We start from the raw sequence: 13,916 nt of genomic DNA on the forward strand, positions 1-13,916 counted from the left end.
TTTTTGTGCGGTTTTTTTTGTTTTTTGGGGTTTTTTTTTTTGGTTTTTTTTTTTTTTTTATTGGGGTTTTATTTGGGTTTTTTGGGTGTTTTTCATTGGTTTTTTTTCATTTTTTTTCCGAGGTTTTTGGGGTTTTTCAGCCGATTTTTACAAGTTTTTATTGGGTTTTTTTTCCAGGTTTTTATTGGGATTTTGGGCGATTTTTATTGGGGATTTTTGGGGGGATTTTTTTTTTTTTTTTCCCATTTTTCCCGAGTTTTTTGGGGTTTTTCAGCCAATTTTTGCAGGTTTTTATTGGTTTTTGGGGTTTTTTATTGTGTTTTTTTTTAATTGGGGTTTTTTTTCTTGGGGTTTTCTTGGGGTTTTTTGGGTGTTTTTCATTGCTTTCTTTTCATTTTTCCCGAGTTTTTGGGGGTTTTTCTGCCAATTTTTGCAGGTTTTTATTGGTTTTTGGGGTTTTTTATTGTGTTTTTTTTTAATTGGGGTTTTTTTTCTTGGGGTTTTCTTGGGGTTTTTTGGGTGTTTTTCATTGGTTTCTTTTCATTTTTTCCGAGTTTTTTGGGGTTTTTGAGCCGATTTTTTGCAGGTTTTTATTGGGGTTTTTCTCCAGGTTTTTATTGGGTTTTGGGGGGGGGGGTTTTTTGGGTTTTTCGGGTGGTTTTTTTTTTCATTTTTCCCGAGTTTTTTGGGGTTTTTGAGCCGATTTCTTGCAGGTTTTTATTGGGGTTTTTTTCTTGGGGTTTTAGTGGGGTTTTTTGGGTGTTTTTCATTGCTTTCTTTTCATTTTTCCCGAGTTTTTTGGGGTTTTTGAGCCGATTTCTTGCAGGTTTTTATTGGGGTTTTTTTCTTGGGGTTTTAGTGGGGTTTTTTGGGTGTTTTTCATTGCTTTCTTTTCATTTTTCCCGAGTTTTTTGGGGTTTTTGAGCCGATTTCTTGCAGGTTTTTATTGGGGTTTTTTTCTTGGGGTTTTAGTGGGGTTTTTTGGGTGTTTTTCATTGCTTTCTTTTCATTTTTCCCGAGTTTTTTGGGGTTTTTGAGCCGATTTCTTGCAGGTTTTTATTGGGGTTTTTTTCTTGGGGTTTTAGTGGGGTTTTTTGGGTGTTTTTCATTGCTTTCTTTTCATTTTTCCCGAGTTTTTGGGCGTTTTTCAGCCAATTTTTGCAGGTTTTTATTGGTTTTTGGGGTTTTTTGGGTTTTTTAATTGTTTTTTTTATTGGGGTTTTTTTCTTGGGGTTTTATTGGGGTTTTTTGGGTGTTTTTCATTGCTTTCTTTTCATTTTTCCCGAGTTTTTTGGCGTTTTTGAGCCGATTTTTTGCAGGTTTTTATTGGGGTTTTTCTCCAGGTTTTTATTGAGTTTTGGGGGGGGTTTTATTGGGTTTTTCGGGTGGTTTTTTTTTTCATTTTTCCCGAGTTTTTGGGCGTTTTTCAGCCAATTTTTGCAGGTTTTTATTGGGATTTTTTTTGGGGGGGAGGGGGTTTTTTAATTGGGTTTTTTTGGGGGGATTTTTATTGTTTTTTTGGGTGTTTTTCATTGGGGTTTTTTTTTCATTTTTCCCGCGTTTTTTAGGGGTTTTTCCCCCAATTTCCGCAGCTTTTTATCGGGGTTTTTTTTTTTTTTTTTTTTCCGCAGCTTTTTATTGGGGTAATTCTTTTTTGTTGTTGTTGTTGTTTTTTTCCCTTGTGTGGGGGATTCCCGGGGGTCTCTCGGGGGGCACTTGAGGCAGCGCTCGAAGTAGGTGGCCCCCACGTAGCCGCCCCGCAGCGAGCGCTGCACGTTCTGCTCGAACAGGCGCCGGTTGCTCTGCAGCACCTCGGCCGCCTCCTTGTTCAGGGGGTCCTCGGGGTTCGGCTCCTGGGGGCGAGGCTCGGCATCAGGGGGACCCCAAAATCCCACCGGACCCCCCCAAATCCTTCCATGTCCCCCCAAATCCCAGAATTCCCTCAAACACCCCGGAATCCCTAAAACCGCCCCAAATTCTGCAAGTCACTGTTTGGGGTTTGGGTCCTGAGGGGGAAAATTTGGGCTCAGGGGGACCCCAAAATTCCCAGAAAATCCCCTGAAATCCCTTCATGTCCCCCCGAATCTCAGAATTCCCTAAAAACCCCCAAAATCCCTAAAACCGCCCCACATTCCGTAAGCCCTTGTTTGGCCCTAAAAACCGCCCCAAACCGCAGAATTTTCCTAAAACCGCCCCAAATTCTGTAAGCCCTTGTTTGGGGTTTGGGTCCTGGGAGGACATTTGGGGTCAGGGGGACCCCAAAATTCCACTAGAACCCCCCAAAATCCCTTCATGTGCCCCCAAATCCCAGAATTCCCTAAAACACCCCAGCATCCCTAAAACCGCCCCAAATTCTGTAAGCCCTTGTTTGGGGTTTGGGTCCTGAGGGGGAAAATTTGGGCTCCGGGGGATCCCAAAATTCCACTAGAACCCCCCAAAATCCCTTCATGTGCCCCCAAATCCCAGAATTCCCTAAAACACCCCAGCATCCCTAAAACCGCCCCAAATTCTGTAAGCCCTTGTTTGGGGTTTGGGTCCTGAGGGGGAAAATTTGGGCTCCGGGGGATCCCAAAATTCCACTAGAACCCCCCAAAATCCCTTCATGTGCCCCCAAATCCCAGAATTCCCTAAAACACCCCAGCATCCCTAAAACCGCCCCAAATTCTGTAAGCCCTTGTTTGGGGTTTGGGTCCTGAGGGGGAAAATTTGGGCTCCGGGGGATCCCAAAATTCCACTAGAACCCCCCAAAATCCCTTCATGTGCCCCCAAATCCCAGAATTCCCTAAAACACCCCAGCATCCCTAAAACCGCCCCAAATTCTGTAAGCCCTTGTTTGGGGTTTGGGTCCTGAGGGGGAAAATTTGGGCTCCGGGGGATCCCAAAATTCCACTAGAACCCCCCAAAATCCCTTCATGTGCCCCCAAATCCCAGAATTCCCTAAAACACCCCAGCATCCCTAAAACCGCCCCAAATTCTGTAAGCCCTTGTTTGGGGTTTGGGTCCTGAGGGGGAAAATTTGGGCTCCGGGGGATCCCAAAATTCCACTAGAACCCCCCAAAATCCCTTCATGTGCCCCCAAATCTCAGAAAACCGCCCCAAATTCTGTAAGCCCTTGTTTGGGGTTTGGGTCCTGGGAGGACATTTGGGGTCAGGGGGACCCCAAAATTCCACCAGAACCCCCTAAAATCCCTTCATATACCCTAAAATCCCAGAAATCCTTAAAATGCCACTAAAATCCCCCAAAACCCTTCATGTCCCCCCAAATCCCAGAATTTCCTAAAACCCCCCAGAATTCCCTTAAAGTCCCAGAAATCCTTAAAATGCCACTAAAATCCCCCAAAACCCTTCATGTCCCCCCAAATCCCAGAATTTCCTAAAACCCCCCAGAATTCCCTAAAACTGCCCCAAATCCCATGAGCCCTTGTTTGGGGTTTGGATCCTCTGGGGGAAAATTTGGGGTCAGGGGGATCCCAAAATTCCCAGAAAATCCCCTAAAATCCCTTCATGTCCCCCCAAATCCCAGAATTTCCTAAAACCCCCCAGAATTCCCTAAAACTGCCCCAAATCCCATGAGCCCTTGTTTGGGGTTTGGATCCTCTGGGGGAAAATTTGGGGTCAGGGGGATCCCAAAATTCCCCTAAAATCCCCCGAAATCCCTTCATGTCCCCATAAATCCCAGAATTCTCTAAAACCCCCCAGAATTCCCTAAAAGTGCCCCAAATCCCATGAGCCATTGTTTGGGGTTTGGGTCCTCTGGGGGAAAATATGGGGTCAGGGGGATCCCAAAATATGGGGGGACACGCCCCAAACGCCCCCAAATCCCAGAATTCCCTAAAATCCCACTAAAATCCCCCAAAATCCCTTCACAGCCCCCAAATCCCATAAACCCTTGTTTGGGGTTCAGCTCCTTTTTGGGGGGAAACCTTGGGCTCAGAGGGAGCCCAAAATATGGGGGAGACACCCCAAACCCCCCAAAACCCCCCCAAAAGTCCCCCAGGTGTCCCCATGTCCCCAGGCGTGTCCCTCACCAGGAACAGGTACTGCAGGCCGTAGATGATGGAGTTGATGGTCAGCACCGGCTTCCAGTCCTCCCTAGGGCACAGCCGGCCACGGCCAGCGGTCAGCGGCCACTGCGGCCACTGCCACGGCCACCACAGCCACGGCCACGGCCAGCGGTCAGCAGCCACAGCCATGGTCAGCGGTCACTGCAGCCACTGTGGCCATCACAGCAACAGCCACAGCCAGCGGTCAGCGGCCACTGCAGCCCTGGCCACGGCCACCACAGCCACAGCCACGGCCAACGGTCAGCGGTCACTGCGGCCACTGCCACGGTCACCACAGCCACGGCCATGGCCAGCAGTCAGCAGCCACAGCCATGGTCAGCGGTCACTGCAGCCACTGTGGCCATCACAGCAACAGCCACAGCCAGCGGTCAGCGGCCGCTGCAGCCCTGGCCACGGCCACCCCAGCCACAGCCCCGGCCAACGGTCAGCGGGCACTGCGGCCACTGCCACGGTCACCACAGCCACGGCCATGGCCAGCAGTCAGCAGCCACAGCCATGGTCAGCGGTCACTGCAGCCACTGTGGCCATCACAGCAACAGCCACAGCCAGCGGTCAGCGGCCACTGCCACGGCCACCACAGCCACAGCCACAACCACGGCCAACGGTCAGCGGCCACTGCCACGGCCACCACAGCCACAGCCACGGCCAACGGTCAGCAGTCACTGCGGCCACTGCGGCCACTGCCACGGTCACCACAGCCACGGCCATGGCCAGCAGTCAGCAGCCACAGCCATGGCCGGCCACTGCCACTGCCACGGTCACCACAGCCACAGCCACGGCCAACGGTCAGCAGTCACTGCGGCCACTGCGGCCACTGCCACGGTCACCACAGCCACGGCCACGGCCAGCGGTCAGCGGCCACAGCCATGGTCAGCGGTCAGTGGCCACTGCGGCCCCCACAGCCATGGCCACGGCCAGCAGTCACAGCCACAGTCAGCAGTCAGTGCTCAGCGGTCAGCAGTCAGTGCTCAGTGGTCAGCAGTCAGTGCTCAGCGGTCAGTGGTCAGCGGTCAGCAGTCAGCGGACAGCGGTTTCAGTGGGCAGCAGGCAGTGGCCAGTGGGTAGTTGGTCAGTGGTCAGCAGTCAGCGGACAGTGGTCAGCGGTCAGCAGTCAGCGGGCAGCCGTCAGCGGTCAGTGGGCAGCAGGCAGTGGTCAGTGGTCAGTGGGCAGTGGGTATGGTCAGTGGTCAGCAGTCAGTGGTCAGTGGGCAGTTGGTCAGTGGTCAGTTGGTCAGTGGTCAGCGGTCAGCAGTCAGCGAGCAGCCTCAGCGGTCAGCAGTCAGCGGGCAGCCGTCAGCGGTCAGTGGGCAGCAGGCAGTGGTCAGTGGTCAGTGGGCAGTGGGTATGGTCAGTGGTCAGCAGTCAGTGGTCAGTGGGCAGTTGGTCAGTGGTCAGTGGGCAGCAGGCAGTGGCCAGTGGGTCAGTGGTCAGTGGGTATGGTCAGTAGTCAGCAGTCAGTGATCAGCAGTCAGTGTGGCCACCACAGGTCAGTGGTCAGCGGTCAGCAGTCAGCGAGCAGCCGTCAGTGGTCAGTGGGCAGCAGGCAGTGGCCAGTGGGTCAGTGGTCAGCAGTCAGTGGTCAGCGGTCAGTGTGGCCACCACGGCCAGCACAGCCACGGCCAGCGGTCAGCACGGCCACTGTGGCCACAGCCAGTGGTCAATGGTCAGCAGGGCCACCACGGCCACCAGCAGGTGGCCACAGCCCGCCGGGTGTGTCACCAGCCCCCCCAGGTGTGACACCAGCCCCCCAGTTGTGTCACGAGCCCCCCGGGTGTGACACCAGCCCCCCCAGGTGTGACACCAGGCCCCCCGGGTGTTTGGTGGCCCCCCCGGGCGTTTGGTGGCCCCCCCAGGTGTTTGGTGGCCCACCTGAGGATGTTGAGGCAGATGTTGCCCCCCCAGGTGTCACTAGGCCCCCAGGTGTTTGGTGGCCCCCCCAGGTGTTCACTAGTCCCCCAGGGGTTTGGTGGCCCCCCAGGTGTTTGGTGGCCCCCCAGGTGTTTGGTGGCCCCCCAGGTGTTTGGTGGCCCACCTGAGGATGTTGAGGCAGACGTTGCCCTCCAGGTCGATGTTGGGGTGGTACACCATCGTCTCGCACTTCACCTTCGGCGGGTCGTGGGGGTAGCCCTGGCCCACCTGGGGGGCCACCGAGTCACCCCCGGTGGCCACCAACCCCCCCCCCAGCCCTCAGCTGGCCCACGGGCCACCAGGCAGTGTCCGGTGGCCACCAGCCCTCAGGGGCCACCTCTGACCTACGGGAGCCCTGGAACAGCTCGGTGGCCACCGGTCAGGGTTTGGTGGTCACTGGTCAGGGTTTGGTGGCCACCGGTCACCTCGCCCCATCCCCATGGCCACTGGTAGCCACAGCAGGGGTTTGGTGGCCACAAAGGGGGTTGGGGGCCATAACAGGGGTTTGGTGGCCCTAGGGGGTTTTTGGTGGCCACAGGAGATGTTTGGTAGCCACAGCAGGGTTTTGGTGACCACAGGGGACGTTTGGTGGCCACAGGGAGGGTTTGGTGGCCACAGGGGGGTTTGGTGGCCCATGGGGATGTTTGGTAGCCCCAGAGAAGTGTTGGTGGCCACAGGGGGGTTTGGTGGCCAAGGGGGGGGTGTTAGTGACCAAGGGGGGGGGTGTTGGTGGCCACAGGGAAGGGTTGGTGGCCCAGCACTGACCTTAAAGCTGAAGACAAATTTGCCGCCCTTGTAGAAACCCTGGGGACAGAGAAATGTCACCGGGAGGACAGGAGGGGACAGGGACAGAGAGGACAGGAGGGGACAGGGACAGGAGGGGACAGGGACGGTGAGGACAAGGACAGGAAGGGGGACAGGGACAATGGGTAACCCAAAGTGACAGGAGCGGATGGGGGAGGGGATGGGAGGGGACAGGAGGGGACAGGAGGGGACAGGAGGGGACCGTCCCCATCTTGTCGGGGCAGACTGAGCAAGGGGCCCCTGGGAGGTGACAGCGAGGTGACACAGGGGGCAGGAGGTGACACAGGTGCCCCAGGTGACCCAGGGAGGTGACAGGGAGGTGACACAGGGGACAGGAGGTGCCCCCAGGTGCCCCCCAGGTTCCCCAGGGAGGTTCCCCAGGTGTGTCCCCACGTGTCCCCAGTGCCCCCCAGGTGTGTCCCCAGGTGCCCCAGGTTGTCCCCAGGTGCCCCAGGTTGTCCCCAGGTGCCCCAGGTGCCCCAGATTGTCCCCAGGTTGTCCCCAGGTGCCCCAGGTTGTCCCCAGATTGTCCCCAGGTGCCCCCGGTGCCCCCGCACCTCGTCGGGGCAGATGAGCAGGCGGAAGTGCAGCAGATCGTCCTGGTCCGAGAAATCGATCTCACACGTCTTGGGCAGGTTCAGCTCGTTGATGTCTGGGGACACAGGGACAGTGAGGGGACACAGGGACAGTCAGGGACACAGGGACAGTCAGGGACACAGGGACACTGAGGGGACACGGACCAGTCAGGGACACAGGGACAGTCAGGGACACAGGGACAGTCAGGGACACAGGGACAGTCAGGGACACAGGGACAGTCAGGGACACAGGGACAGTCAGGGACACAGGGACAGTCAGGGACACAGGGACAGTCAGGGACACAGGGACACTGAGGGGACACGGACACTGAGGGGACACTGGGGGGAAATCGATCTCACACGTCTTGGGCAGGGTCAGCTCGTTGATGTCTGGGGACACAGGGACAGTGAGGGGACACAAAGGGGACACAGGGACACTGAGGGGACACAGGGACAGTGAGGGGACACAAAGGGGACACAGGGACACTGAGGGGACACAGGGACAGTGAGGGGACACAAAGGGGACACAGGGACACTGAGGGGACACAGGGACAGTGAGGGGACACAAAGGGGACACAGGGACACTGAGGGGACACAGGGACAGTGAGGGGACACAAAGGGGACACAGGGACACTGAGGGGACACAGGGACAGTGAGGGGACACAAAGGGGACACAGGGACACTGAGGGGACACAGGGACAGTGAGGGGACACAAAGGGGACACAGGGACACTGAGGGGACACAGGGACAGTGAGGGGACACAAAGGGGACACAGGGACACTGAGGGGACACAGGGACAGTGAGGGGACACAAAGGGGACACAGGGACACTGAGGGGACACAGGGACAGTGAGGGGACACAAAGGGGACACAGGGACACTGAGGGGACACAGGGACAGTGAGGGGACACAAAGGGGACACAGGGACACTGAGGGGACACAGGGACAGTGAGGGGACACAAAGGGGACACAGGGACACTGAGGGGACACAGGGACAGTGAGGGGACACAAAGGGGACACAGGGACACTGAGGGGACACAGGGACAGTGAGGGGACACAAAGGGGACACAGGGACACTGAGGGGACACAGGGACAGTGAGGGGACACAAAGGGGACACAGGGACACTGAGGGGACACAGGGACAGTGAGGGGACACAAAGGGGACACAGGGACACTGAGGGGACACAGGGACAGTGAGGGGACACAAAGGGGACACAGGGACACTGAGGGGACACAGGGACAGTGAGGGGACACAAAGGGGACACAGGGACACTGAGGGGACACAGGGACAGTGAGGGGACACAAAGGGGACACAGGGACACTGAGGGGACACAGGGACAGTGAGGGGACACAAAGGGGACACAGGGACACTGAGGGGACACAGGGACAGTGAGGGGACACAAAGGGGACACAGGGACACTGAGGGGACACAGGGACAGTGAGGGGACACAAAGGGGACACAGGGACACTGAGGGGACACAGGGACAGTGAGGGGACACAAAGGGGACACAGGGACACTGAGGGGACACAGGGACAGTGAGGGGACACAAAGGGGACACAGGGACACTGAGGGGACACAGGGACAGTGAGGGGACACAAAGGGGACACAGGGACACTGAGGGGACACAGGGACAGTGAGGGGACACAAAGGGGACACAGGGACACTGAGGGGACACAGGGACAGTGAGGGGACACAAAGGGGACACAGGGACACTGAGGGGACACAGGGACAGTGAGGGGACACAAAGGGGACACAGGGACACTGAGGGGACACAGGGACAGTGAGGGGACACAAAGGGGACACAGGGACACTGAGGGGACACAGGGACAGTGAGGGGACACAAAGGGGACACAGGGACACTGAGGGGACACAGGGACAGTGAGGGGACACAAAGGGGACACAGGGACACTGAGGGGACACAGGGACAGTGAGGGGACACAAAGGGGACACAGGGACACTGATGGGACACAGGGACAGTGAGGGGACACAGGGGACACAGGGACAGTCATGAACACTGAGGGGACACTGAGGGCACACAGGGGACAGTGAAGGGACACAGGGACACTGAGGGGACAGTGGGGACAGTCAGGGACACAGGGACACACAGGGACAGTGGGGACAGTGAGGGGATGGGGGCACACAGGAACAGTGAGGGGACAGTGGGGACACTGGGGACACACAGGGTGACACAGGTGACATGCACAGACACACAGGGACAGTGGGGACAGCAGGGGACAGCAGGGGACACATGGGGACATTGGGGACCTGGGGACAAATGGGGACAAACAGGGAGACACAGGGACAAATGGGGACACACGGGGACAAATGGGGACACACAGGGACACAGGGGACAGTTGGGGATAAACAGGGACAAATGGGGACACAGGGACAGCTGGGGACACATGGGGAGAGCTGGGGACAAGTGGGGACACACGGGGACAGGGGTGGGACAGCAGTGACACAGGTGACACACAAGGTGACACAGGTGGGACACACAGGGACGTGGGGACACACGGGGACAGGGGTGGGACAGTAGTGACACACGTGACACAGGTGACACGGGTGTGGCAGCAGTGACACGGGGACACACGGGGACAGGGGTGACAAACAGTGACACACAGGTGACACACAGGTGACACGGCCATGACAACCCCACAACCCCAACCCCTGCCTGGCCCATCCCCAGCCCAGGTAGGCCCAACTGGGGCCATACTGGGACCATACTGGGCCATACTGGGCCACACTGGGACCATACTGGGCCCAGTACCTGTCTCCTACTGGAACGAGTATGTGACACTTGCTGAGGCACTACTGGGACCAGTATGTGACTCTTACTGGGACCAGTATATCACTCTTACTGGGACCCACTGGGGCCTAACTGGGACCAGTATGTGCCCCCCACTGGGACCAGTACCTGCCCCTTACTGGGACCAGTATCTGATCCCCAGTGAAGCCCTACTGGGACCAGTATGTGACCCCTGCTGGGACCAGTACCTGTCCCTTCCCAAGGTCTGACTGGGACCAGTATGTGACCCCTGCTGGGACCAGTACCTGCCCCTTCCCAAGGCCTAAACAGCAGTGACACAGGTGACACACAAGGTGACACAGGTGGGACACACAGGGACATGGGGACACACGGGGACAGGGGTGGGACAGCAGTGACACAGGTGACACACAAGGTGACACAGGTGGGACACACAGGGACATGGGGACACACGGGGACAGGGGTGGGACAGCAGTGACACAGGTGACACACAAGGTGACACAGGTGGGACACACAGGGACATGGGGACACACGGGGACAGGGGTGGGACAGCAGTGACACAGGTGACACACAAGGTGACACAGGTGGGACACACAGGGACGTGGGGACACACGGGGACAGGGGTGGGACAGTAGTGACACACGTGACACAGGTGACACGGGTGTGGCAGCAGTGACACGGGGACACACGGGGACAGGGGTGACAAACAGGGACACACAGGTGACACACAGGTGACACGGCCATGACAACCCCACAACCCCAACCCCTGCCTGGCCCATCCCCAGCCCAGGTAGGCCCAACTGGGGCCATACTGGGCCATACTGGGAATCACTGGGACCATACTGGGACCATACTGGGCCCAGTACCTGTCTCCTACTGGAACGAGTATGTGACACTTGCTGAGGCACTACTGGGACCAGTATGTGACTCTTACTGGGACCAGTATATCACTCTTACTGGGACCCACTGGGGCCTAACTGGGACCAGTATGTGCCCCCCACTGGGACCAGTACCTGCCCCTTACTGGGACCAGTATCTGATCCCCAGTGAAGCCCTACTGGGACCAGTATGTGACCCCTGCTGGGACCAGTACCTGTCCCTTCCCAAGGTCTGACTGGGACCAGTATGTGACCCCTGCTGGGACCAGTCTGGGACCAGTATGTGACCCTTACTGGGACCAGTATGTGACCCTTACTGGAACCAGTACTTGCCCCTCACCACGGCCTAAGTGGGACCAGCCCTTGACCCCTACTGGGACCAGTATCTGACCATTACTGAAACCAGTACCTGCCTCCCACTGGAGCCTAACTTGGACCAGTATGTGTCCCCTACTGGTCCCAGTATGTGTCCCCTACTGGTCCCAGTATGTGATCCTTACTGCTCCCAGTACATGCCCCTTACCGGTCCCAGTACCAGCCCTCAGTGCAGCGCTGCTGGAACCAGTACTGGCCCCTTACTGGTCCCAGTGCCACCCCCAGTGTGGTGCTGCAGGAACGGGTACCGGGCCTTTACTGGTCCCAGTACGTGCCCCTTACTGGTCCCAGTACGTGCCCCTTACTGCTCCCAGTACTGGCCCCTTACTGTGCCCCTTACTGGTCCCAGTACGTGCCCCTTACTGGTCCCAGTACGTGCCCCTTACTGGTCCCAGTACGTGCCCCTTACTGGTCCCAGTCTGTGCCCCTTACTGCTCCCAGTACGTGTCCCTTACTGGTCCCAGTACGTGCCCCTTACTGGTCCCAGTACGTGCCCCTTACTGGTCCCAGTACGTGCCCCTTACTGGTCCCAGTACGTGCCCCTTACTGGTCCCAGTCTGTGCCCCTTACTGCTCCCAGTACGTGTCCCTTACTGGTCCCAGTACGTGCCCCTTACTGCTCCCAGTACGTGTCCCTTACTGCTCCCAGTACGTGTCCCTTACTGGTCCCAGTACGTGCCCCTTACTGCTCCCAGTACGTGTCCCTTACTGGTCCCAGTACGTGCCCCTTACTGCTCCCAGTACGTGTCCCTTACTGGTCCCAGTACGTGCCCCTTACTGGTCCCAGTACGTGCCCCTTACTGGTCCCAGTACGTGCCCCTTACTGGTCCCAGTACGTGCCCCTTACTGGTCCCAGTACGTGCCCCTTACTGGTCCCAGTACGTGCCCCTTACTGGTCCCAGTACGTGCCCCTTACTGGTCCCAGTACGTGCCCCTTACTGGTCCCAGTACGTGCCCCTTACTGCTCCCAGTACGTGTCCCTTACTGGTCCCAGTACGTGCCCCTTACTGCTCCCAGTACGTGTCCCTTACTGCTCCCAGTACGTGTCCCTTACTGGTCCCAGTACCGGCCCCCCCAGGGCCGTTAACGACCCGGAACTGCCGGCCCTGCCGGGCCCAGCCTGCAGCCCTTACTGGGCCAAGCATGGAGCTGTTACTGGGCCCAGTTTCCGGCCCTTACTGGGCCCAGCTTTTAACAGTTTGTGACTGTTACCGGCCCTAGTTTGGGACCCTTACTGGCCCCAGTTTGTGGCCATTATTGGGCCCAGCCTGGGGCCCTGCTGGGCCCAGTGTGCAGCCCTTACTGGGCCCAGTTCGAGACCCTTACTGGCCCCAATTCAATGCCCTTACTGGGCCCAGATGGCAACCGTTACTGGCTCAGTATGAGGCCCTTCCTGGCCCCAATCTGTGGCCGTTACCGGCCCCAGTATGAGGCCCTTACTGGCCCCAGTATGAGGCCCTTACTGGCCCCAGTATGAAGCCCTTATTGGCCCCAGTTTGGGGCCCTTACTGGCCCCAGTTTGCAGCCCTGCTGGCCCCAGTTTGAGACCCTTACTGGCCCCAGTTCGCGGCCTTTACCGGGCCCGGTGCGTGCCCGCCGCCTCCCCCCAGACCTTTCTGGATGCGGAGCTGCGCGGCCGAGGCCTTTTTGCTGGAGCTCTTGGTGCCGCCCGCCGATTCCTCCTCCTTCTTCTGCTGCTTCAGCGAGAACAGCTTGATCATCCTGCCGGGCCGGGGCGGCGGGGCCGGGGCGGGTCCGGGCCCCCCCCGGGGCCGAGGGAGCGGGGCCGGGCCGGGGGCGGCTCCGGTTCGGGGGGTCCGGGGGCGACGGGGGCCGGGGGCGAGCGCTGAGGGCCGGCCGGCTCGGCAACTTCCGGAGCCGCTCGGAAACTTCCGGAGCCGCTCGGAACTCTCCGGAACCGCTTCACGACCGCTCGGCAACTTCCGGGATCGCTTCGTGAAGCTCCGGAGAGGGTTCGTGAAGCTCCGGAATTCCTTCGGTACAACTTCGGGAGTTTCCGGAAGCGCTTCGGGAACCTCCGGAGTCGCTTGGCGACTTCCGGAACCGCCTCGAGGATCTCCGGAACCGCTTCGGAACCGTTTCGGGGCTTTGCGGAACGGTCTCAGGGATGTCCGGAGCCTCTCGAAACCTTCCGGAGATCTCCGAAAAGGGGGAGGAGGTTCGGGACTCTCCGAAACCGGTTCGGAACCTCTGGGCAATCTCCGGGGTCGCTTCGTGGGTCTCTGGAATCGTTTCGAGAACCTCCGCACGGCTTCGGAATCTCTCGGCAAACTCGGGAGTCGCCTGGCAACTTCCGGACCTGCTTCGGAACCGTTCCGGGAGGTCCGCCGGCACCGCTCGGGAGCCGCTTCCGGAAACTCCGGAATCGCTTCGGGGATCTCCGGAAGGGAGAGGGGGAGGGGCTCGGGGGGGGTTCCGGAAAAGATGGGGGAAGGGCTCGGGGGGGTCTCCGGAAGGGGCGGTTCGGAGCCCCTCAGGACTTTCAGGCGGGCCCGAGGGCGCTTCGGTTTCCTCCGGAAGATGATCGAC

At 58.2% G+C, this 13,916-nt stretch overlaps 1 protein-coding gene across 1 annotated transcript in view; it reads right to left on the reverse strand.

The window, feature by feature from the left end:
• Window positions 1-13,778, reverse strand: part of UBE2M (ubiquitin conjugating enzyme E2 M) — a 16,681-nt gene extending 2,903 nt beyond the window's left edge. The window contains exons 1-6 of the mRNA XM_041409628.1: window positions 12,979-13,778; window positions 7,334-7,428; window positions 6,738-6,776; window positions 6,097-6,200; window positions 4,029-4,092; window positions 1,594-1,853 (exon numbers count right to left, since the gene is read on the reverse strand). Of these exons, the coding sequence (XP_041265562.1) occupies window positions 1,594-1,853; window positions 4,029-4,092; window positions 6,097-6,200; window positions 6,738-6,776; window positions 7,334-7,428; window positions 12,979-13,087 (671 nt within the window). The 5' untranslated portion in view covers window positions 13,088-13,778. The remainder of the gene's footprint in view (window positions 1-1,593; window positions 1,854-4,028; window positions 4,093-6,096; window positions 6,201-6,737; window positions 6,777-7,333; window positions 7,429-12,978) is intronic.
• Window positions 13,779-13,916: the final 138 nt, after the last annotated feature.

This window comes from Onychostruthus taczanowskii, unplaced genomic scaffold (assembly GCF_017590055.1).
Source record: "Onychostruthus taczanowskii isolate IOZ18803 unplaced genomic scaffold, ASM1759005v1 scaffold301, whole genome shotgun sequence".
Lineage (NCBI taxonomy): Eukaryota > Metazoa > Chordata > Aves > Passeriformes > Passeridae > Onychostruthus > Onychostruthus taczanowskii.